Source organism: Ranitomeya variabilis, chromosome 2 (genome assembly GCF_051348905.1).
Source record: "Ranitomeya variabilis isolate aRanVar5 chromosome 2, aRanVar5.hap1, whole genome shotgun sequence".
Taxonomy (NCBI): domain Eukaryota; kingdom Metazoa; phylum Chordata; class Amphibia; order Anura; family Dendrobatidae; genus Ranitomeya; species Ranitomeya variabilis.
Window position 1 is genome coordinate 785,360,754 of NC_135233.1, and position 26,172 is coordinate 785,386,925.

Here is a 26,172-nt window from a genome sequence, read left to right on the forward strand (position 1 = left end):
TGATACATTTACAGTGCCTTGCGAAAATATTCGGCTCCCTGGAACTTTTCAACCTTTTCCCCCATATCATGCTTCAAACATAAAGATACCAAATATAAATTTTTGGTGAAGAATCTACAACAAATGGAACACAATGGTGAAGTTGAACCAAATTTATTGGTTATTTTAAATTTTTGTGGAAATTCAAAAACTGAAAAGTGGGGCGTGCAATATTATTCAGCCCCTTTAACTTAATACTTTGTTGCTCCACCTTTTCCTGCGATTACAGCTGCAAGCCTCTTGGGGTATGTCTCTATCAGTTTTGTACATCGAGAGACTGAAATTCTTGCCCATTCTTCCTTGGCAAACAGCTCGAGCTCAGTGAGGTTTGATGGAGATCGTTTGTGACCAGCAGTTTTCAGCTATTTCCACAGATTCTCGATTGGATTGAGGTCTGGACTTTGACTTGGCCATTCTAACACCTGGATACGTTTATTTGTGAACCATTCCTTTGTAGATTTTGCTTTATGTTTGGGATCATCGTCTTGTTGGAAGACAAATCTCTGACCCAGTCTCAGGTCTTTTGCAGACTCCAACAGGTTTTCTTCAAGAATGGTCCTGTATTTGGCCCCATCCATCTTCCCATCAATTTTAACCATCTTCCCTGCTCCTGCTGAAGAAAAGCAGGCCCAAACATTGATGCTGCCACCATCATGTTTGACAGTGGGGATGGTGTGTTCAGGGTGATGAGCAGTGTTGCCTTTATGCCAAACATATCGTTTGGCATTGTTGCCAAACAGTTCGATTTTGGTTTCATCTGACCAGAGCACTTTCTTCCACATGTTTGGTGTGTCTCCAGGTGGCTTGTTGCAAACTTTAAACAACACTTTTTATGGATATCTTTGAGAAATGGCTTTCTTCTTGCCACTCTTCCATAAAGGCCAGATTTGTGCAGTGTACGACTGATTGTTGTCCTATGGACAGACTGTCCCACCTCAGCTGTAGATCTCTGCAGTTCATCCAGAGTGATCATGGGCCTCTTGGCTGCATCTCTGATCAGTCTTCTCCTTGTCTGAGCTGAACGTTTAGAGGGATGGCCGGGTCTTGGTAGATTTGCAGTGGTAGGATGCTCCTTCCATTTCAATATGATCGCTTGCACAGTGCTCCTTGGGATGTTTAAAGTTTTGGAAATCATTTTGTATCCAAATCCAGCTTTAAACTTCTCCACAACAGTATCACGGACCTGCCTGTTGTGTTCCTTGGTCTTCATGATGCTTTCTGTGCTTCAAACAGAACCCTGAGACTATCGCAGAGCAGGTGCATTTATACGGAGTCTTGATTACACACAGGTGGATTATATTTATCATCATTAGGCATTTAGGACAACATTGGGTCATTCAGAGATCCACAATGAACTTCTGGAGTGAGTTTGCTGCACTGAAAGTAAAGGGGCCGAATAATATTGCACGTCCCACTTTTCAGTTTTTGAATTTCCACAAAAATTTAAAATAACCAATAAATTTTGTTCAGCTTCACAATTATGTTCCACTTGTTGTTGATTCTTCATCAAAAATTTATATTTGGTATCTTTATGTTTGAAACATGATATCTTTATGTTTGAAACATGATATGTGGGAAAAGGTTGAAAAGTTCAAGGGAGCCGAATACTTTTGCAATGATGATGATCACTTTTTCATCTTCTGGTTTTCTTTAAGCATGGAAGTAATTTCCACATCCAAGATAAAGATGGATTCACTGCACTGGACCTCATAATGAAAGACCGTCCTTCTTATGTTGTTTTCCAAGCAAGTGGTAAGCGCTTAGATCCTTTCTTTCTTTCTTTCTTTCTTTCTTTCTTTCTTTCTTTCTTTCTTTCTTTCTTTCTTTCTTTCTTTCTTTCTTTCTTTCTTTCTTTCTTTCTTTCTTTCTTTCTTTCTTTCTTTCTTTCTTTCTTTCTTTCTTTCTTTTTATTAAATTGTTAGAGTAACCTTTGTCGTAGTTTTTATTTCAGAAATTATAAGTGCATATGAAAATAAGAAACTTTGGAATATATTTTAGTAGAGAAATCTGCTTCTTTCTCCTCCTGTACTGATCTTTCCCTCTCAATTCATAGAGAAAATCTGTGTTCAGTGAAAACAAAGTTTTTCTCATTATTTAGATGACAGTTGGTGCTTATAAAGTTCTATAGAGAAGGAGGGAAGAGCTAGATGCAGACAAGTAATTCCACTGCAAATTCTCCAAAAACGACAGGTACAGTTCTCCATAGAACTTTATGAGCACTAATTGTCATCTCCTTTCTCAGTAATGTGTAAATAAGTGTTTGCTAATTATAGATTGTTCCCTTGAATTGAGAATTCTAAGAATGAGAAATCAGTCTAAGATGTTTGGCCTAAATATGGGGCATTATTGGGATCTGGGATCTGGAATCTAGATGGTATTGGGGGTGGCTGACAGGTTCCCTTTACAGATGTTTGTGAATGAATAAACTGACTGTATTACCAAAACGTAATAAATACTTGTAGGATTTGTCTTTTTTATTGCTTTAAAGTTCTACATAGTATATTCTCTCAACATGTGTACTAGTCTATTAAGCTATTAATCTTTAAAATGCTTTGCTGCAAACAATAAACGTGTGTGTGTGTGTGTGTGTGTGTGTGTGTGTGTGTGTGTGTGTGTGGCATCCATAAAACATGTATTTTTTTTTTTTTTCTTTTCAGATCCCACTGAACTTTACACCTGGGGAAATAATATTAATTTTACCTTGGGGCATGGCAACCAGCAAAGCAAGCATCATCCTGAACTGGTTGATATGTTTCCTCGCTGTGGCATATATATAAAACAGGTAAAATCAGTGCTTATAAATGAGTGGGAAAGGGTGCAACCCATAATAGTTAAAGTTAAACATGACTTTTTTTTTCTTTATATGTAGATGGTACTATGTAAATTTCACTCAGTCTTCCTGTCTCAGAAAGGCCAGGTCTACACTTGTGGCCATGGTCAAGGGGGTCGGCTTGGTCACGGAGATGAACTTACATGTCTGGTATGTTTATACTCCATGTTGTCATTTGTAAGTGTATATGTAGCCTAAATCTAATGTCCCCACCCGTCCAGTCATGTAGAGTACACTAAGACCTCTGAGGAGGAGCTGTCCTGCTGAAAGATAGAAAGTTCTTGTGTTCTCTTGAGTCCCACATCCTGTCTCCAGCAAAGCCATTCCTGTTGGTTATATGTGCACTGGTCGTTGTTGCTGCCAAAACCAGGATGATTGACACTAGCTCCATGCCTGAGACTTTCAGTCTGCTGATCACTAGAGCCGTGCAGGAGAGCTCTCCACCTCCGGTATATCTGGCCTCCTTGTTACCATGCAGAGCTGTTTCCAAGTTGAAGCTCTACCGTGGGAAATCCTTGTGCCCATTTTGTATAAGACAGGACACCAGCGAGACAAATGTTTGTATCAGTAACGGCTGGAATAACAGAAGGCTCAATCAGAATATGCATTTCAATGCTGTTGCTTACAAATATGTAGAAAAAATAAAGGTATGCACTCTGATCAAAGGCAATGCGAGGTGCTGGTAAGACAGACCTGAAGGTCCAGAGGGTCACGTAGCCAAAAAATTACCGCACACTCTGATTAGATATGATGCAAAAAAAGTGTTCAATACGTTTATTACAGAAAAAGATTGCCATGAAGTGAACAGAAACACAATGAATTCAGATTCGACCAAACCCAACGTTTCGACCCACAAGGGTCTTATTCATGGGGTTACTTGGTTTCCAAAGGTGCGTGAATAGACAAGAAAGCAGGTAGGCAATTAACAGACCTAATGAAAGCAAAGCTAGATATGTACAGCTCAGCCGTCCAATCTGAGACTGAGAGGTTCTGAGCTTCCTTCAGGTGTTCCCTGTTCCAAGTGATTACCCAGCTACTTAATTAGGCTGTCAGTCCCAGATATCTCCTAGTCTTAGCTTTCAGCTCAGTGTGGTGTGTGCTCTGTGCTCTGAATTCAGACATTGTGATCTTCTGTTGCCGGACCCTTAATTTGACTGTTGACTACCCGTTTGTATTGCCCCTTTTGCCTTGACAAACTCTTACCTTGGAATTCTGACTCTGGAGTAGTATAACCTGACTACTCTTTTGTCTCTTTTCTCTGTTTGACGTACCCTCCTGGCTCTTGACCTCGGGCTCCTTGACTACCCTGACTCATGGCTAGTCCATGAGAAGTGACTCGGTGTCACAGCATGGCCACAGTAGCAAGTACTGCTAGATTACAATGTAAAGTGTGCCTAGTTTTGATTATTTCTTTTTCACTTTTAATTTAATAGGTTCCAAGATTGGTGGAAAGTTTGACTACCCATTCATGTAGTCAAGTGGCTGCTGCCAAGGACCATACCGTGGTACTAACAGAAGATGGATATGTTTACACTTTTGGCTTAAACACATTTCATCAACTGGGCATCCTCCCTCCTTTGTCAAATTATAACGTTCCAAGACAGGTCTGTGTTAATCGTCACATGGTGTTGTATCTAACGTATTATAGGATTATTCACAAAATGTTAATGGCTGGGATAAAACAATCTAGTGTTGGGTGCTACTCAGTAAATGAATGCAAGAGAAGGTTCCAAAGAAAAGAATTATTTAAAAAAAACAAAAAAATAGAAACAACGTGTTTCAGTGCAGGATTTTCAAATCCTTCACTAAAATGCAATGTTTTATATTCTTTTTTTTTTCCTTTTTTTGGGGGGGGAATTTGCATTCAATAACGGAGCACAACCACAAGGCTGTTACCATATTTCCCAGCCACCGACCTTCATTCACTTTCAGGCCAGAGGATTTCAGTCGAATGGAGCAGCAGCTCACACCTACTAAGTCCCAGCCAAACACATCTTAGAATTGTGCCTATAATGTACACAGCTCTAAGGTTAATAATCTTTAAAGAGGTTGTTCACTACTTTAACAGTGATGGGCTATCCTTAGGATAGGTTTCTTATGATGTCATTTTAATGACTAACTATCACAGTGATTTATGAAACCTTTTTTTTTAACAGGTTCAGGCCAAAACATTGAAAGGCAAGTCTGTTATGGGGGTGGCTGCTGGACGGTTTCACACAGTGCTGTGGACTAAAGATGCTGTTTATACAATGGGACTTAACGGTGGTCAATTAGGTACGTACTTGTTGGAAGTCTCCCTATGTCCTCCATTATGAGATCCTTGTAGTCATTTTGTGTTTTGTTTTAGGGTATTTGCTAGATCCTAATGGAGAAAAGCACATCAGTTGTCCTCGCCAAGTGTCTGCTCTGCATCATAAAGATATTAATATATCTCTCGTATCTGCGAGTGATGGAGCTACAGTTTGTGTCACTGAACGTGGCGACATTTACCTCCTAACTGAATACCAATGCAAAAAGCTTGCATCAAAGTAAGAGGAACATGTTCCTTCCATTCTCAGAAAATTTCCATTAGTTGCCATATTGCTGTTAATTGCTCATTTTGTTATATATAATTTTTTTTTTTTTGTGACTTAGGCAATTGAACCTTAAGAAGGTTCTCGTATCTGGAGGAGTTCTGGATTACAAGACAGATCCACAAAATCTGAAAGAAAATGGTGGCCAGCCCGTTCGGTTTCTTGCCTTGGATCGAGCTGGAAGAGTAAGTGTATAATATTAGGTTTGCATTGTCTTAGTGATATAGAAGTCCATGTAATTCTGTGCAGACCAAATGAATCATTGTCTTGGTTTAAGGTTTTTTGCTGGAAGCCCACCTCCACCTCCATGAAACAGTGCCGCTGGGTGTACGGACGTCAAGTGTTTGTGTCTGACTTTGCCCTAAATAAGAATGAAATGCTGTTCATCAGCCATGATGGTGAAGGATTTAGTGGAAAGTGGATGCCTGAAAAGAAATTCTCCCCAGATAAAAAGGGTATTTTTCTTTTTATTGTAAATGCATGCCATTTAAACTTGAGAATTGTGAAGTTGTAATTTGCTGGTATAATGATGGAAGTTTTAGCCTTTCCAACATTGAATCTTGTGAAATCCATATATCCATGGTTTGCCGCCATCTTTCAAATTGCAGTATTCACATTGCTTAATTCGTGGATGTTTTATGTAATTATTGCTGAAATGGTCTCATTAGGATAAGTTAGAAAAAGACTGGCCCGGCACTCGTCTGTTAATAAAACTCCACCATGGACCACCGCCTCACATAAACACCACCTAACCTTGGAAAAAGAACCGGCGAATAAGCATGTTTGTGTATATTTTTTCTTTTTTTCATTACAATGCTTCGGTCACATTTTTTTTTCTCTCCCCAGACCACTCCGTATCTGATTCGGTTCTCTCCGATACCCATAATGTGTATGAGAGGATCGGCCTGCAGAAACTAACCTTCATCCACCGGGCGGTTGGTGTCGCATCAGATCCTAATGGATGTAACTTTGCAGTTTTGCAGTCAGATCCTAAAAGCAGGTGACGTGTATTGTTTTTTTAATCTTTTTTAATTTATTTTATTTTTCATACTGGGCGATCTTCATTTGGTGGTCTTATTGTAGAAAAATACTGTGTTTTGCTACATAAATGTGAATATGATTTGTAAATCTCTTTGGCACTGTGTAATAGAAGTAATCTTACCCATTTAGACCAGGTTCATTTCTGTTGGGCCAGGCTCAAACGGGCATATTTCATGGTCCCAGTACGCCGTACTTGTCCACAGGTCTCCCAAACTGATCCTCCAGCCTCATAGACTTATTTGGCCTTCTGAATCCGGCCTTCCTATGTGAGCGTTGTGTGTTTTAGCAGTGGCCTGGACGGCGTGTTCCATGATTAACCCATTGGGTTGGCTCCATTCAGAGGTTTCACAACGGGAATAAGTATGTACCACGTGATGCATCAGAATGCCCCATGCTCTTAGTTTGAAGTAGATCTTTGATGGTAATAGATTGTCTACAGCTTCCTAATCTCACAGTGTTGAAATGCCAATAAGAACCCAATATGTTTAGTGCGATTTCATTATTTTAACAGTTTAATATTTGTTTTTTTGCCTGATAGCCTATTTGAAATCCCAGTTGTGTCGTCATCCATTTTTGTAGAAGCTTTTGAGAAGCTATTGAAAGAAGTAGATGAGATGGACTCCATCCACGACGTGACCTTCATACTAGGTTCCCAAGTTTTCCCCGCACATAGGTACATACTGGCTCTGAAATGCGACTTCTTCCGGAAGCTGTTTCTTTCAGCAGACAGTAACCAAGCTGACTTTACAGCTATATACCAAAGTGGTGAGGATTCGGCAGGATGTGACATGTTTGTCATGGAAAAGGTTTCTCCTGTTCTCTTCTCCTACATCTTACAATTTCTCTACACTGACACGTGCGACATGCTAGTCCATGGTCACAAGCCAAGATGTATTCAAAAAGAAAAAATAGAAGAAAATCAAGATGCCTTCATTTCAGATTTTCAGAAGATAAGTTTTCATGAAGATGTTAAAGGCAAGTCTGCCTATGAGGTGTATAGGAACAACCAGATCTGTGCAGACAATGAGAAGAAGAAAGGCAAGATGAAGCCTCCCAAGAAAAGCAAATGTGTGAGCGAAGAGAGTAGCCCTGTTAAAATGCTGCAAAATCTGGCCAAGAAATTTGGCATGAGTACTCTGAGTGCAAGGTTTGTTAAGTTCTCTTCTTTCATTATTAAATCCAGTACATTGTTAACCATTTCTCTCCTTTGACAAGTCGTAGAGAGACGTTAGGAAACCGTATTGGTGACTGTGTAACAGACAGTAGAACGTAATCCTACGGCCTCATACAGATGGCCATCAATACACCAATGCCACTGCTTTCAAGTGATCGCTGAATTTTAGCATGCACATAATGTCCACAAATCCCTGACTCCCAGGAACTACCCATCCCCATGGTTTATTTGTCTCACTGGGGTTCAGTAGTCATTGGTGTTGGATGAATGACTTTCCATTTCTGAACTCCAAGGCCTGTATGACCTCAGCGATCATGGTGCTCTGAAAAGCAAACCACGATTGCTGCAGCAATCAGTATTCGCCTCTGACCTGTACCTTCACTGATATGTCATCATGAGACATTTCTGGAAAGCCATGTTTATACCGGGTCCTGCCTTTATAGTGTTAGTGCACAACCTAAAGCTAAAGGCTGTTGAGTTAAGGCTAATATATGGGCTAACCAATGAGAGAGCTGTGTATTTGTGCCTGTTGTTTGTCAAAGGATTGTCCAGGACTAATACATAATCTATCTATAGGATTGGTAATCCATATCTGATTAGTGGCGGGCTGCTACTGCTCAGCTATTATCTGCCCCAGCAGAAGCCGGAACAGCACAGCGCCATATGATCTAGTGGCCACTGTGGGTACTGCAGATCAGTTCCCATTCACTAGAATAGGAGCTAATCTGCAGAACCTGTCAGCAACCACTCTATTGTATGGTGCTGTGCTGTTCAGGCTGTGTACAGTTTATACAAACAGAATGACCAGTATGCTTTAAAGGGGTGTTGCCATCTCCAAGAACCTATCCCAGTATGTAGTAGGTGTAATAATATTAGCAAATACTTCTAATTAGAAATGTGGTATAGTTAATCTGATTCACTATGTCACTTACTCCATGTAGGGCCTTGCAGAAGCCTTGGTATCTATGGCTTAAACCACTCGTATGCTGACAGCGATTTGTGGTCGCAATCATGGATACCTAAGCTACTGCAATGGTATGGGGTAGGTGACACAGCAAATCAGAAGAACTACATTTCTTTTTGAAGCTATTAGCAAATATTATACCTACTACATATTGGGACAGCATCTTGAAGATGGGAATACCCCTTTAAGGGTCCGATGCGTGAAAATCGGTGTTGTCACGCCGGTCTTGATGAGTAGATTTGCTGTAGTCATACACTCCTGATTCATATGCCTCTTCATGAGTCGGGGGCATCTGACGAGTACTGTCCTCCTCTGTGCACACCTTGCTACAAATCCTGTTCCAGTGTCTGCTGGAGTAAAGTTTGTGGCATAGTGAACGCTACCATTCATTGTGAATTTTTGCAAGCGGCGATCACCAAACCCCCGTCACGCCACAGCTTCGTCCACTTTGACAGAGCTGGGCGAAAATGGACAATGAAAGTTGCATTATCTTAGTTCTGCCACCAGTTCCGCCAAAATTATGTGACTTTTCAAAGCTTTTTATGCCAAAACAATGACGTAAAACCTTTGCTGAATCGGGCGCGATGTGTCTCAGACGCCTGCTGCTAGCATCCACCTCTTGGGTATTGGGAAGTGAAGTGCTTTATTGTACAGTAGAGGTGATGGTTGGTTTGGATTCCGGATTTACCTTTTTCATTGTATTTGTTTTTTATGTTGAAGACTAGATGGAGTCAGATATGAAAATGGCACAATTAATGCAATTTCCAAGAATAGTGGAAACTGGCCAAAGTTCAATATGAAGATATGGTATGTACCATGAAATACTAATGAGGAAATTCGTGGGGATATTGTATGCATTAGTCATGGCAAAAAACTGAAACGAAGAAGCCGTCATCATGCTTTATGTTCACTGCAGAACAAACACTGTAGCCCCAAGTCATTAAGCCGTTCTCACCAGAATTCAGCCATAACACTGCTTGAAATGTCACACCATTTTCGTAAAACTCAAAAGTTGCTGAAAAAAATGTCCGATATTTTGTGTTTTTAACCCGTTCTGGCCATCTTTTTGAGAAGTTTGTTGGAGCTTGTGCAGTGCAGGGCACGACCAAGCGCACTCAACAAATTCATCATAATTCACGCCACAAAAATGCAATTCTACCCGATAAAAAACTGAAAAATGTCCATTCAACAATATACACAATTGTAATGTTAGGTTTTCTTATTTCCAAGTTTCTACCAGCAAATGGGTTCACAACTCACCAGATATTCCAGTAAAATCATAAAGTAAGAAACCCAAAAAGAATATTGCACAGCTCGGAATTTTACCACAGTGGGTGATCTGTTCCTAATTTATTTTTGAGCACTTTGACCATAATAACAAAATGTTTTGGTCTTTTAAACTGTTGGTATAAACCAAAATCTGCAGTCCATCCAAACAGCAAAATGTAGAGTCCCCATAATTGTAACCTATAGCTTTTGCCTTAAGGTTTCTGAAGTGTAAAATGAATGCTGCAAAATACAGCACAGTTTTGGATGAAAGCTTGCTGCAATCAGCAAGAGAACTGCTGAATATTACTTCTTGAGAAAGACAAACTATTATAACAGATATACGTGTGCTTATGTCTTTTCATTTTCTTTTCAGCTCTTCACTTTGTGATGTAACCATAAGGTCTGAAGATGGGAAAGAATTCCCTTGCCATAAATGTGTCTTGTGTGCAAGACTTGGTACGTGTTTCTTGCTTTCCGGCTTTTGTTATCTTTTTTGCTACTCATGTATGTATGTATAGTATTCATTGTAGAGGTTCTGCCTCTCTGGTAGGCACTAGGCCTTAGGTAGCGTTCACACAGGCAATGCAGTTTTGGTCCAAACACGTGCAGTTTGTATTGCTTTCCAGAGGTTGCACAGAACCAAAACAAGCTCAAACATAAATACCTAGGCTACTCCGTCTCAGCAGAACAGACCCTTGCTGCTCATTCATGGCTGAGCTAGCCCGAGCTCTGTTAACCAAAACAAATATTGTACATAGCAGCCACTGATGCTTCTGGTACTCTGCACACGGCCTGTGCAGACTCTTCTCAGAGGGGTATTCTGCCCTGTCTCTCTCTTCAACTCAAAGACACATCCAGTCTGGTCAGCTTCCCTGAACTGATTGCCGTAGATGAACACCTAGCCTGTTTATATGCAGAGCTAACCAGTTGTACAAATCAAAGCCTGCAGAGCTACAGTCATGGCCAAAAGTATTGACACCCCCTGCAATTCTGTGAGATAATACTCAGTTTCTTCCTGAAAATGATTGCAAACACATTCTTTGGTATTATCTTCATTTAATTTGTCTTACATGAAAAACACAAAAAGAATTGCCCTAAAGGCAAATTGGAGATAATTCCACACCAAACATAAAAAAGGGGGTGGACAAAAGTATTGGCACCGTTTGAAAAATCATGTGATGCTTCTCTAATTAGTGTAATTAACAGCACCTGTAACTTGCCTGTAGCACCTAACAGGTGTTGGCAATAACTAAATCACACTTGCAGCCAGTTGACATGAATTAAAGTTGACTCAACCTCTGTCCTGTGTCCTTGTGTGTACCACATTGAGCATGGAGAAAAGAAAGGAGACCAAAGAACTGTCTGAGGACTTGAGAAACCAAATTGTGAGGAAGCATGAACAACCTCAAGGCTACAAGTCCATCTCCAAAGACCTGAATGTTCCTGTGTCTACTGTGCGCAGTGTCATCAAGAAGTTTAAAGCCCATGGCACTGTGGCTAACCTCCCTAGATGTGGGCGGAAAAGAAAAATTGACAAGAGATTTCAACGCAAGATTGCGCGGATGTTGGATAAAGAACCTCGACTAACATCCAAACAAGTTCAAGCTGCCCTGCAGTCCGAGGGTATAACAGTGTCAACCCGTACTATCCGTCGGCATCTGAATGAAAAGGGATTGTATGGTAGGAGACCCAGGAAGACCCCACTTCTTACCCCGAGACATAAAAAAGCCAGGCTGGAGTTTGCCAAAACTTACCTGAAAAAGCCTAAAACGTTTTGGAAGAATGTTCTCTGGTCAGATGAGACAAAAGTAGAGCTTTTTGGGCAAAGGCATCAACATAGAGTTTACAGGAGAACAAAAGAGGCATTCAAAGAAAAGAACACGGTTCCTACAGTCAAACATGGCGGAGGTTCCCTGATGTTTTGGGGTTGCTTTGCTGCCTCTGGCACTGGACTGCTTGACTGTGTGCATGGCATTATGAAGTCTGAAGACTACCAACAAATTTTGCAGCATAATGTAGGGCCCAGTGTGAGAAAGCTGGGTCTCCCTCAGAGGTCATGGGTCTTCCAGCAGGACAATGACCCAAAACACACTTCAAAAAACACTAGAAAATGGTTTGAGAGAAAGCACTGGAGACTTCTAAGGTGGCCAGCAATGAGTCCAGACCTGAATCCCATAGAACACCTGTGGAGAGATCTAAAAATGACAGTTTGGAGAAGGCACCCTTCAAATATCAGGGACCTGGAGCAGTTTGCCAAAGAAGTATGGTCTAAAATTCCAGCAGAGCATTATAAGAAACTCATTGATGGTTACCGGAAGCGGTTGGTCGCAGTTATTTTGGCTAAATGTTGTGCAACCAAGTATTAGGCTGAAGGTGCCAATACTTTTGTCTGGCCCATTTTTGGAGTTGGAGTTTTGTGTGAAATGATCAAATTAAATGAAGATAATAATACGAAGAATTTGTGTTTGCAATCATTTTCAGGAAGAAACTGAGTATTAGATGACAGAATTGCAGGGGTGTCAATACTTTTGGCCATGACTGTTGTTTTAACCCTAGTCTACCTGGCGTTGCTACATACCCTCCCCTTCTGCGCAAAGCTGAGGCTTAAGCACCATCTGCCAAACCACTGTGCCTATAGGGGGCAACTTTACCAAAACTGACTTTGAGAGGGGCTGTGGTGAGTTCTGCATTGCCTTCTCTGAGACTACCTCCCTGTGACCCTCAGGAATTCTACAGGGCTTTAAATTGACCCGAGCGGGAGACTCAAGTATGTCACAAGTGTGACCTAGTAACTTCAAGAACCTGCCTCTATTGTTTGGGTGCCAATTTCCGGCTGTGTTTGCTTTGGGAAGGTGACAAATTTCCCATTACTCTTGACATCCAGAAGGTTGGCTTCTGACCCCAGCAAGTGGTTTCCATAATATATGGGAAAGGCCTGCCTTTTCCCTTGTCGGTTTACTTTTACAGTTGACCTCTCCCACCTTTTCCACCACTTGATAGGGCCCCATCCACTGGGTAAGGAACTTGCGTACCCCATGTGGGCACTTACACAAGTACCCGAGCCCCAGACTTAAATTATCTCTTTCTCAAGCTGACTAATTATATCCTGTGGACTTTTCCTCTTGGGCTTTGAAGAGGCTCTGTTTTAGCTGTCCTTTCACTTTGGTCTCATGATGACCCATTTAATCATTATGACTGGCCCCTTGCGAATCCCGTCTCCTGGGGAACCCCTTTTAACACACATTTTCCAGAGTACGTTTTACTGTTAAGTCCCTGAGCTAGGCAGTCCCATAGTTGTCCTGGAACTCCTCCAGGTCAAGGATATTGGTTCAGTAAATGCCTCTTCCTCCTTTCTAGCCAATGCAGTGAATAGAAATTCACTGTTTGTATCATGTGACTTTGTTACCATAGCCGACTCCTAGGGGCATACAGGACTACTGGATGCTACAGCTTTACCCAATAAATCCCAGAACAAAGGAAAATCTCAACTGATAACAATAGCATGCAACAAGTCCTTCACAACTCCCACTTAGTGGGACATGGAACTACAATCTGTGCATATATCAACCTGGGCCATGAGAGAGTTCTTGATGTCTCCATGGATAAAACATACCCCCATCCCCTTTCCAGGGACTAGCACATAGTGAAGTGTGGCCCTTACCAGGGTCATCAAACTCCCTGAGTTCCGAAGACCCTTCACTTAGATACTATTCACAGTCACCTCGCATTCCTGAGGCCCCTCGCCAGGATGAGGAACAGCAATGTAGGCAGGGTAGGCAAAGTGGGAGTAGAACCGACCTACGCTGCAGTCTATTGGCTCTGAGGTCCAGGGAAAAATGGCTGATATATGACCCGGGATGCGACACCTCCAACAGATGATGGTACAAGATGTAATCTTTGAACCCGGCTCTTACCCGTCCTGGGTCTTTGTGTGCCACTCAGATGTGGACTTGAACCCTTTCTTTTGGTTATCCCAGAAATGTGACATCAGGCTCCCTTGATTGCTCATGAAGCTCTCCATGATCACGTATCTTTCCACAAGGCTCACAAGGTCATCTGCAGTCAGGGAATCTCCTTGGCAACTCGACTTTGCACGGCTTTCTGTAGGGAGTGGATAAATCGCTCCACTACCACTTTTTACACCATCTGTGCTAGAGAGCAGGTCTCGGACTGCAGCCATTTTTGCACTAGGTGTAACTAGTGATGAGTGAGTATACTTGTTGCTCGGGTTCTCCAGAACACGGTCGGGTGATCTCCGAGTATTTGGATGTGCTCGAAGATTTAGTTTTCCTTGCGCAGCTGCATGATTTGCGACTGTTAGACAGCTTGATTACATGTGGGGATTCCCTAGCAACCAGGCAACCCCCACATGTATTCAGGCAGGCTAGTAGCTATAAATCATGCAGCTGCGGCAAGGAAAACTAAATCTCCGAGCACATCCAAATACTTGGAGATCACCCAAGCGTGCTCGGGAAAACCCGAGCAAAGAGTATACTCGCTCATCACTAGGTGTAACAGGTCGAACACCTGTGTGTGGGGAGGTTTGTCCCTTTGATAACACCAGAGGTGCACCCCTTATGCTCGGACTGACAGTGTGACTCCCAAATGTGCCTTAATCTCTGCCTTCCACTTGTATGCATTAGCGTTCTGCAAGTCGTATTCTGCTTCTGTGGTTCCCCAGTAAGGTTTGGAGCTAGGACCTCTGCCCATTTCTTTAGGGGCAGTTGCTCTCTGTCTGCCACCCTTTCGAATACAGTCAGGAAAGCCTTGATGTCATCCTCCAGAGTCCTCTTCTGTAAGGCCTCCCGGTCTTTATCTATGTCTCTGTCCCTATCTTTCTTGCCCGCTCTCTCTATATCTCTTTCTCATGCCTCATCTCCCTCTCTTTCTAGAAGTTTCCACTCTCTTTGATATTTGTTGTAAGTTATATGGATATAAAAGTGGTGTCTTATGAATACAGTTATAGTCATTTTTGATCTTTTTGTCTTCTCTGATTGACACTTCTGTTTACTTTTTTATAGAATATTTTCACATCATGCTTAGCAGCTCTTGGATTGAGGTAAGACAGATTTGGAAGATGCCAGTAGTACATTCGGCTTAAAGGGAGTCTGTCACAAAATGACTGTTCAAGCCAAAACTGGGTGCTCTTGGCGTGGAAAAAAATTCAGTGCCGCTTCTCAATTACTAGTCTTCTGTCTTTGCTGCCTCTCCTCTTATTTAAGGGTGTGTTTCCACGGGACGGATTACATCCGGAATAGCTGCGGATTGAACGCTGTGCACAACCGCAGCGTTCAACCCGCAGCGTCCAGATGTTACAGCATAGTGGAGGGGAATTTATGAAATCCCGTCTCCACTATGCATGTGAACACACATCCGGCGGCCTTGCGTTTACGGACATGTGGTGCGTCTTTTTAGAACACAGCATGCCTGTTTACCTTGCGGTGACGCTCCGTCGCCGCAAGGTAAATCACAGGGCCCTATAAATGGGGTGCGGAGATTCCGGATGTGTGCAATGAACACATCCGGATTCACCGAGCGTACAGAAGGGGGCGGCGCTTTGGGCGGAGTGAGTTTTCCGCTCCGTCCAAAGCGCCGTCATTACAGACGGTGGACACATACCCTATTTGACAGATCTGGCCTTAAATGAGCCAGTGTCAGAGAAGGGTCGGGATATATGGAAGTCAAGTAGTTGGAAAGGCGCATCAACTGTTTGACCGCTGCAAAGGTGCACTGAACACCTATTCTTGGTTTGAAGAATAATTTTGTACTCAGACCTCTCTTTAAAGGGAATCTGTTACCAAGTTTTTGCTACCACACTTAAGAGCAGGGTAATGAAAGGGCAGATACACTGATTCCTGTGATATGTCACTTAAAACAGGAATTTTATAAAAAACTGATAGTATCTGCTGCAGATCTAACAGTTCCCTGAATGCTGAGCTCTTTATAACCCCGCTCACACCATTGATTGGCAGCTTTCTGCCCATGTACAGTGTGCACAGAAATCTGCCAATCGGTGTTGGAGGTGGGTTAAATAGAACTCATGAATATGCTTGACTACTTGGCAGCAGATTTACTAGTCCTCTCATAAGTTCACTGTTTTATCAGCTGGATATTATCAAAACTAAAGCCAACATCCTAATAAGTGACACATCTCTGCAATCCGGATCTCTGCCCCTTCATTTTGCTGCTCTCAGATTAGGTGGTAAAAACCTGATGACATTTTCCCTTTTAAGTGAATCTGTCACCAGTACAACCATGCCCTTATAATGTGAAAACAGTGTCAAGTTCAAACGTTAGTTACAATTCTCTATAGAAATAGGAAAATCTATTTTCAGTGGAGACTGGTGTTTACTCTTGAAGTGAGAATTTTGCGAATGAATGATCAATCCAGATAGAGAAAGATTTCTGTAATAATAAGATATGTTACAAAGTTGCTTTTTTCAAGTGTACTATTGATTTATAGAATTAAAATTAGAACGAGGGTTACGTTTGAAGTTTTAGCAGTCAGTTTACAGTTGCATGTTCGGGCTTAGCAAGAACCATTTCAAATAGTTTTAATGAAGATGATGGGCACCAAGGCTTACAGCTTTAGTGGTGTCACCAGAGGTAATTCTGTCACATGGCTCCATAGGGCATGGCTCGGGGTTAGGGCACAGAACATACGTAGGATATGAGAATAAACTGGACATCTGGATGACTGAAGGTCTTTGTTTCCTGCAGGCGAGTTGCTGTTCTGCTTTAGAAATACCTGTGCACTCGGAAGTCTTACAAGCTATTCTTGATTATATCTACACAGACGAGGCTCCTGCTGTGAAAGGTAGGTTTACATCTGAGGAGGCTTTCTTGTCCTAGATGAAGGGACACACTTTGGGCAGGGAAAAGCGAAGGCCCCCTTTTACGTGAGACGATAATTGGCCAAATTGTTCATTACTGACCACTGTGCAGTGTAAACATGGCAGCTGATGAATGAGCAAATGTAGCTAGTCTGTGGCCAAAAGAAGAAAGAATCCCAGTCAGCAGCACATCTCCCCATATAAACGGAATGTGCTCCTGGAAATATGCAAAATGTACAGTACAGACCAAACGTTTGGACACGCCTTCTCATTTAAAGTTTTTTTCTGTATTTTCATGACTATGAAAATTGTACATTCACACTGAAGGCATCAAAACTATGAATTAACACTTGTGGAATTATACTTAACAAAAAAGTGTGAAACAACTGAAATTATGTCTTATATTCTAGATTCTTCAAAGTAGCCACCTTTTGCTTTGATGACTGCTTTGCACACTCTTGGCATTCTCTTGATGAGCTTCAAGAGATAGTCCCCGGGAATGGTTTTCAGTTCACAGGCGTGCCCTGTCAGGTTTAATAAGTGGGATTTTTTGCCTTATAAATGGGGTTGGGACCATCAGTTGTGTTGTGCAGACGTCTGGTGGATACACAGCTGAAAGTCCTACTGAATAGACTGTTAGAATTTGTATTATGGCAAGAAAAAAGCAGCTAAGTAAAGAAAAACGAGTGGCCATCATTACTTTAAGAAATGAAGGTCAGTCAGTCTGAAAAATTGGGAAAACTTTGAAAGTGTCCAAGTGCAAAAACCATCAAGCGCTGCAAATAAACTGGCTCACATGAGGACTGCCCCAGGAAAGGAAGACCAAGAGTCACCTCTGCTTCTGAGGATACGTTTATCCGAGTCACCAGCCTCAGAAATCACAGGTTAGCAGCAGCTCAGATTACAGACCAGGTCAATGCCACACAGAGTTCTAGCAGCAGACACATCTCTACAACAACTGAGGAGACTTTGTGCAGCAGGCCTTCATGGTAAAATAGCTGCTAGGAAACCACTTCTAAGGACAGGCAACAAGCAGAAGAGACGTGTTTGGGCTAAAGAACACAAGGAATGGACATTAGACCACTGGAAATCTGTGCTTTGGTCTGATGAGTCCAAATTTGAGATCTTTGGTTCCAACCACCGTGTCTTTGTGCGACGCAGAAAAGGTGAACGTATGGACTCTACATGCCTGGTTCCCACCGTGAAGCATGGAGGAGGAGGTGTGATGGTGTGGGGGTGCTTTGCTGGTGACACTGCTGGGGATTTATTCAAAATTGAAGGCATACTGAACCAGCATGGCTACCACAGCATCTTGCAGCGGCATGCTATTCCATCTGGTTTGCGTTTAGTTGGACCATCATTTATTTTTCAACAGGACAATGACCCCAAACACACCTCCAGGCTGTGTAAGGGCTATTTGACCAAGGAGGAGAGTGATGGGGTGCTACGCCAGATGACCTGGCCTCCACAGTCACCAGACCTGAACCCAATCGAGATGGTGAAGGCAAAAGTGCCAACAAGTGCTAAGCATCTCTGGGAACTCACTCAAGATTGTTGGAAGACCATTCCCAGTGACTACCTCTTGAAGCTCATCAAGAGAATGCCAAGAGTGTGCAAAGCAGTCATCAAAGCAAAAGGTGGCTACTTTGAAGAACCTAGAATATAAGACATAATTTCAGTAGTTTCACACTTTTCTGTTAAGTATATAATTCCACATGTGTTACTTCATAGTTTTGATGCCTTCAGTGTGAATGTACAATTTTCATAGTCATGAAAATACAGAAAAATCTTTAAATGAGAAGGTGTGTCCAAACTTTTGGTCTGTACTGTACGAGGAACAATACGACTGTTAATCTCTACGCAGTTTCCGTTGACATTTGTAAAAGGACTTTTAATTGAACGCTAATTATTTTGTTACATTGGAGAATGGTGCCTGTTTTGTGCAGAGATTTGTGTAAAGGCTCCTAAAAGAAAAGGTATGATCCCCAGCCCACGCTGGAATACGTAGCTCTGCTCTGTTGAGAATCCACTCCTGCTAGATGGTAACAATAAGAATGAAGTTAGAGATATCCATCCGTTTTTTTTAAAAGAAAAATGCAATAACTTTATTTGTAGACTGAATAAAAGAGGACATTCCCAGTACTATAAAAGTATGTGAGCGCTTTTCCTATGCGTTTCGAGCTGAAATTCAGTCCTTACCCAAGAGTAAAGACTGAAATTCAGTTCGAAACGCGTAGCAAAGTTCTCACATTCTTTTTATAGTACTGGGAATGTCCTATTTTATTCAAGTCTACAAATAGTTATCCATTTGTTTTTTGAAAAAAAAAAATGCAATAGCTCTAGCTTCATTCTTATTGTTACCACATAGCAAGAGTTGTTTTTCAACAGAGCCGAGGATTGCTGGCTGAGCTTCATTTCGAAATGCGCAGGAAAGCGCGAACATTCTTTTTATAGTAGTGGAAATGTTCTTTTACACAAGTCTACAAATAGTTATTGAATTTTTTTTTTTTATCCAAAAAAGGCTCTATATTTCTACCTTCAATCTAATTGGACCCTTGGGGTACGTTCCCACATTCAGGAATTGCTGCAGGTTGGACGCTGCGTATTTATGCACTGTCAGACGGTACAGCATAGAGGATGGGATCCCATGCAACCCCATGTCCACTATGCATCCACAGACGCCCGCGGAAGCTGACATTCGGCGCATCTTTCAAGACCACAGCATGCCGATTGCTTCAATAGAATGTATTGGATGCGGTGAATCAGCACGGTTTAGTCATCACATGCAGATTCACCTGCTTCAGTAGAAGGCAGCGTTTTGGATGCAGCGAACATACTGTTTCCAAAGCGTTACTACATCCGGAACGTGGGCACATAGCTTGTAGACTGTGTGAAGAGCATGGACACGTGCTTATCATTGGATCTCCTGTGTACGCTTGTCGACAGCCCATAAACTGTGAATGCCGTTTTTTCCTTGTGATGTGAAAAGGATTATGATTCCGATTTTCCAATATGTCGATAAATATGTTTGTGCAATAGTAAATGTTTCTAGTGGTTGGAAAAAACCCATTGTGTGATTTCCGTGTTTGTGATGATAACTGCCAGGTTGTTGGTATTTGATAATGGCTTGTCACCATGCCCCCAGATCTCCTGGTTCTGTCTTTTTCTGGTCGGTAGTGGTGTCTGATTTGCCAAGGCTAAAAATGACTACAATGTAAGTAGTTTTGGCTGAGATCATGACTTGCTTCTCATGAATATTGACTGACATGCATCGTGAATATCAATCAATAAACCCATCATGATCTCACTTCTAACGTGATGACGGGTTCAAATGTAATAATTCTCATGTTACATTTTTTTTTCCCTCAGAGTCCGCAAATGTGGAATTTATTTGTAATGTCCTGGTGATGGCAGATCAGTTACTCATTGTCCGGTTAAAGGAGATCTGTGAAGTCACACTTACCGAAAGACGTGAGTAGGCGAGAAAGGATTTCTGGGAATGTGTAATGAGTGCAATTGTGTTTTTTATCAAAGAACGGTTACTGAAATGGAAAGTTGTGTATATAAATAAGATGACATAAAGGCTCCCTGACATCTGTGATCCATTACTACACAAGTCAGAAGACGTTGCGTTAACCTGAAATCTTATTTCTATCTAGCATAAATTACCCCTTAGGGTAAGACAATATGGCACAGCCAAAATATTCACCTGGTGGCCACGGACCACCACAGATGAGCGAGGTTTCAGCTGTGCGGATGTGGTCTCATCCTAATGCGGGGGTGGGGAACTTTTTTTCTTTTTTTTTGTCAAGGGTCATTTGGATATTTATAACCTCATTCATGTACCATACAAAACTATCAACCTAAAGAGGTGGTCCACTATTGTCAACATTATCCTTGGGATAGATCATCAATGTCTGATCGATGGGGGTGCGACACCCGGCATCCCCACCAATCAGCTCTTCACGATGCCGGTGGCAGCAGGAAGTGATCACTTACAGCGCTGCACAGCCCATCTCCGCCTACTGTATAGTGGCTACAACTAGTGATGAGCGAGTGTACTCGTTGCTCGGGTGGTCTTCGAGTATTTGTAACTTTCTCTGAGATTTAGTTTTTGTTGACGCAGCTGCATGATTTACAGCTGTTAGCCAGCCTGAGTACATGTGGGGGTTGTCTGGTTGCTAGGGAATCCCCATATGTAATCATGCAGCTGCGTCTACAAAAACGAAATCTCCGAGCACTATTAAATACTCTGAGACCACCCAAGCGTGCTCGGGAAAACCTGAACAACGAGTATACTCGCTCATCACTAGTTACAACGGGCACTGGACAGCCACCCCCTTTTTAACTAATCACGGTAACTCATCCCTAATGTAATGGCTGGATTGTAAATGGTATTGGTGATGTTGCTACTTGCAACTGCTATCCCAGGTTTGAACATCCATATCCCAAACAGACTGCACATGAATAGCCAGAAAAACAATATTCTTCAGTGCTCTAGTTCTCATGAATGTTTTTCTATACAAAAATGATGGTCTCTATGGATAAAATCTCAGCAAGAGATGGTCTCATCAGTTTTTCGAATAGTCACTCATAGATTTCAATGAATGTGCAAGAACCCCCCCCCCTAAAAACCACATGCCTTATGAGCAGCATGCAGTCTTAATGAATTCTTTCCAAGACTGCAGAGGAAACTGTGCTAGGCCATGTATTTCTGTTTATCTATTTTTTCAGCTTGTAGATGTATAATAAGGATGTCAAAAACAGATGACAAACAAACTGAAGAAAAAAAATCCGCTATTTCTACTGGATAAAAAGACTCTCTTTTTCATAATCGCTGGTGCTCTTATCCTAAAACGCCTAAAAACTCCTAATGGGATGTTTATTTCATTTTCTGCTCAAGGCTTTAACCTTTTTCCTACCAGGCCATTATATGCCCTCTTCACAAACCTAAATGAGAGCATTTTGGAAAATGCCACCAGGCAGCCAGTCTTGGGCGCCTAAACACATTTTTGCATCAAAGTGTAAGCTTTTGGAAGAACTGCATACAATTTAACTTAATACTTTTAACTAAAAGTGTCATCCAAACAGAACCTGAGATGCTCAGAACAGTCTAAAAATTTGAGATGGGCATAGTTCACTAGTTCATACATGTCACTCGTGCCCAGAGGTGTGGAGTCGGTCATGGAGTCTGTAGCCATTGTTGTGGAATCGGGGTCTGTATAAAATTAACTGACTCCGACTCCTAAAATGTATAATAAATTGGGGACAGTAGTACAATACAGGATGTGCTGAAAATTTTTCATAAGAATTTGGGAAAGTTATAAAGTGTCCTATAAATGTCAGTTCTGTTCCTGATCTAAGGATCAGTGCTACACTATATGTACATGCTCAGCAGTGAAGAATATGTGAGGGAGTCTGAGTGAGAAGTCAGGGAAATTGAGGAGTCAGAGTCAGAGGTTTACCGACTCCACAGCCCTGCTTGTGCCAATGTTTACATGCACTTATCGCATACTTGAAAACCTCTATTCTCCAAATACAATGTACACCCATGTTGTCAAGTGGTCAAATTAGCTTCAAGGGTAGATCAGATGCGCAGCTGCTCACTTTTTTCCTCCTTTAGTAGAAAATACCTCTCTCATGAGGAGAGTGATGTTCCTTCCACCTGGGGTCACTGGAGGCTTATCCATGGAAAGTGGTGATAGGAACAGGTTGTGAATATTTTTTCTTCTACTGCAGTCACTCCTAAGTACTCCCTCCGACTTCTCCCTTAACCCCTTCTCACAAATTCTGATTTCCTCCAATTAAGGCTACAGTTCCGTCTAATGAATGGCATAGGCACAGTGCCACCCACATCAGGAGGCGATGGTTTCACACAGCCAGACTCCTGTTGCAAATGCTGAGACTGGGCATCGCTCATAAGCTATTGTCACTAGTGAGGAATCTGACAGGGAGATCACTCCCATTGTCAGCCAAAAAGCACACTCCTGCAGCTCAATCACGGAGTGCCAATGGTTGCTATAGGAGGCGTGACAATGGCCTTCTTGTCTGCCATATAGCTCAACTAATCAGCTATTGCCGGGAGTGGTGCCTGTCAATGAAAATAATGCACTATAGTACATATAGTCAAGTTTCTTGAAATTGTTCCAGAAAATGAAGTTTTTTTCCCAGAAAATTATTGCACTTGCACATGTTTTATTATACACATGTTTATTTCCTTTGTGAGTACTGGAACAACACAAAAAAAACAAAGAAAAAGGGGCAAATTGGACATAATTTCACACAAAACTTCAAAAATTGGCCAGACAAAATTGTTTGCACCCTCAGCTTAATATTTGGTTGCACGCCCTTTGGAATGAATAACTGCAGTCGCTTCCTATAACCATCAACAAGCTTCTTACACCTCTCAACTGAGATTTTGGACCATTCTTTTTTTAAATCTTCTCCAGATCCTTCATATGTGAAGGAGCCTTCTCCCAACAGCAATTTTTAAATCTCTCTTCAACGGGATTTAGATCCGTACTCAGGCTGTGTGCACCGTGAAAAAATGCATACATTAAGCATCCTATTATTAGAATGCAATCTGCGATTTTTGTTGACATGTTGCGTTTTTTACCGTGGCGGAATCGCATTCTAGAAAAAAACGCAGCATGTTTATTCTTTGTGCGGAATCGCGGGGATTCTGCACACATAGGAATGCATTGATCCGCTTACTTTCCGCATGTGGCTATGCCCACCATGCGGGAAGTAATCGGATCATGTGCGGTTGGTACCCAGGGTGGAGAAGAGGAGACTAAAATAAAAAATCGTGATATTCTCACCTTCCAGCGGCCCCAGCAGCCTTCCCGCTCCTCGCGATGCTTCTGTTCCCAGGGATGCTTTGCGGCAATGACCCCAGATGACGTAGCATCACGCTACTTCATCACAGGTCATTGCCGCAAAGCATCCCTGGGAACGGAAGCATCGCGAGGAGCGGGTAGGCTGCCGGGGCTGCCGGAAGGTGAGAATATCACCATTTTTTTTTTTTTATTATTTTTAACATTATGTCATTTTACTATTGATGCTGCATAGGCAGCATCAATAGTAAAAAGTTGGTCACATTTGTCAAGCACTATGTTTGACAAGTTGGACCAACCTGTCAATCAGTTTTCCAAGCGATGCTACAGGTCGCTTGGAAAACGCTATCATTCTGCAAGCTAATTAGGCCTGTAAAACGCTAGTGTTTAGCGGGAAAGCGCATGCCAATTCCGCACAGATGCGGAATTGCCGCGGAAATTTCCACAGCAATTCTGGACGTGTGCACACAGCCTCATTGCTGGCCACTTCAGAACTCTCCAGCACTTTGTTTCCATCCATTTCTGGGTGCTTCTTGAAGTATGTTTCGGTCATTGTGCTGCTAGAAGACCCATGACCTTGGACGCAAAACCAGCTTTCTGACACTGGGCACTACATTGCAACAAAAAATCCTTTGGTAATATTCAGATTTCATGATGCTTTGCACAGAGTCAAGTTATTTTCTTTGAAGCCTCATTTAGTTTTAAGTAAACAGTAGAATGATGAATCTCAGTCTCATCTGTCAGCAAGACACTTTCTCAGGAGGATTTTGACTTCCTTGCATACATTTTGGCAAACTGCAGTCTAGTTTTATTATGCATCTTTGTTAGCAGTGCGGTCCTCCTGTGCCTCCTGCCATAGTTTTTCATTTCATTCAGATGTTGATGGATAGTTTGCGCTGACACTGATACACCCCGATCTTGCAGGACAGCTTGAATTTCGTTGGAACTTGATTGTGGCTGCTTATACACCGTCCAGACTATCCTGATTCATCAATTTTTCTTTGCCATCCACAACAAGGTGATTAGCTATAGTGTCTTTTTGTTTCTGTTGCGCACATTAGACAAAGGAACATCAAGATCTTTGTAGCTGGACTTGTAACCTTGAAAATTTTTCAACAATTTTGGTCCTCAGGTCCTCAGACAGTTCTCTTCTCTTTCTGTTCTCCATGCTTAGTGTTGCACACACAGACACAATGCAAAAATTAAGTCAATTTATCCCCTTTTCATCTGGTTTCAGCTGTGATCTCCATATTGCCCACACCTGTTACTTGCCACAGGTGAGTTTCAAGGCGCATTATGTGCTTGAAACAAAGTTGTTTTCCCTCAATTTTGCGTAAGTGCCAATAATTTTGTTTTGCCCATTTTTGTGGTTCTGTGTGAAATTATGTCCAATGTGCCTTTTTTTTTTTCTTTTTTTTTTTTTTTATGCCAATACTTTCAGCAATGACTTGTATGTACTACAATGTATTGTTAATTTGATCAAAGGATTGCATTTCCAAGTCCCTTTGTAGGAGTGGTAACCACTGTAAAAAGATTTTAAAAAAAAGTTACAAAAAAAAAAAAAAAATCATAAAATCAATTTTATTGATAAAAAATGTTGTATCTTTAAAACCAACCAAACAAAAATACCTTTGCAACAACCTCTCATGTTTGTTTTTTTCGTGTCAGTAACAGCTGTTTGTTGGGCTTTCCATGTGTATGTGTTGTGACTGCAGCCGCGGAGCCGAACAGCTGATTATTGGGAGCGCTCCAGGTATCCGGGTAGCTATTCAGATAAGCTCTTACCCGAAGCTACTCAATCATCCCTAGTAACAACCCAAAGTATTAAACTATATCAATTTTCATCTTTATTTGGTGAATGGGAGAAAAAAAATTAAAAACTGACATGTTGTTTTTGTTATTCTTATCCAAAATAAATAAATAAAAAGTGATCAAAAAGTAATTTGTATTACAAAATGGTACCAATATAAATTACAGCTCGCTAAGCATAAAACAAGCCATAATACACTACTGTAAACAGAAAAATTAAAAAGTTACGGTACTCGGATAACGTGTTTATTTTTTTCTTTAGGTGATTTTTCTTGTGTAAAAGTAGTAAAACGTTAAAGTTCTAAATCAGGCATCAATGTAATTGTATGGACCTGCAGGATAACATTGACTTGCTAACTACACGTCAGGAAAGAATAGAATTTGAAAGAACTTCCAGATTCAATGTTTTTTGTATATGCCTACTACTACAAAAGAGCCACAAAAACCAGTGGTCAAACAATGTGCCAAAAACCGGTACCAGTAAAATCTGCAGCTTGTCCCACAAAAACAAACCTTGATATAGCTCCTTCTACAGAAAAATGAAAAAGTTAGGGGTGTCAGAATATTGTGCCAAAAAATGCACTTGGCCATGCAAGTCATATCAGCTGCTGGCCGCCCTCTTTGTGATTACTGATCAATGATGTCCCAGATGTGTTTGATGGAAGACAAGTCTGAAGATGCTGCTGGCAGTGGAAATATGTTTAGGGCACTTACGCTGTTCAAAGTAGCATGAGCAATGTGTGGCCGGGCATTATCGTTTGGAAAAACAGCTGCTAGGACACTTTGGAGAAATGGTGTCACAAC

General features: G+C 41.6%; 1 protein-coding gene across 2 annotated transcripts in view; it reads left to right on the forward strand.

Annotated features, from left to right (window-relative positions):
• Window positions 1-26,172, forward strand: part of IBTK (inhibitor of Bruton tyrosine kinase) — a 90,833-nt gene that overhangs the window by 12,236 nt on the left and 52,425 nt on the right. For both annotated transcript variants that reach the window (XM_077289819.1, XM_077289820.1), the window contains exons 3-17: window positions 1,695-1,791; window positions 2,697-2,821; window positions 2,909-3,019; window positions 4,303-4,473; window positions 5,026-5,143; window positions 5,217-5,397; window positions 5,504-5,627; window positions 5,720-5,897; window positions 6,289-6,442; window positions 7,022-7,630; window positions 9,342-9,428; window positions 10,264-10,346; window positions 14,912-14,949; window positions 16,611-16,707; window positions 20,093-20,194. In XM_077289819.1, coding sequence (XP_077145934.1) covers window positions 1,695-1,791; window positions 2,697-2,821; window positions 2,909-3,019; window positions 4,303-4,473; window positions 5,026-5,143; window positions 5,217-5,397; window positions 5,504-5,627; window positions 5,720-5,897; window positions 6,289-6,442; window positions 7,022-7,630; window positions 9,342-9,428; window positions 10,264-10,346; window positions 14,912-14,949; window positions 16,611-16,707; window positions 20,093-20,194 — 2,275 coding nt within the window. The remainder of the gene's footprint in view (window positions 1-1,694; window positions 1,792-2,696; window positions 2,822-2,908; window positions 3,020-4,302; window positions 4,474-5,025; window positions 5,144-5,216; window positions 5,398-5,503; window positions 5,628-5,719; window positions 5,898-6,288; window positions 6,443-7,021; window positions 7,631-9,341; window positions 9,429-10,263; window positions 10,347-14,911; window positions 14,950-16,610; window positions 16,708-20,092; window positions 20,195-26,172) is intronic.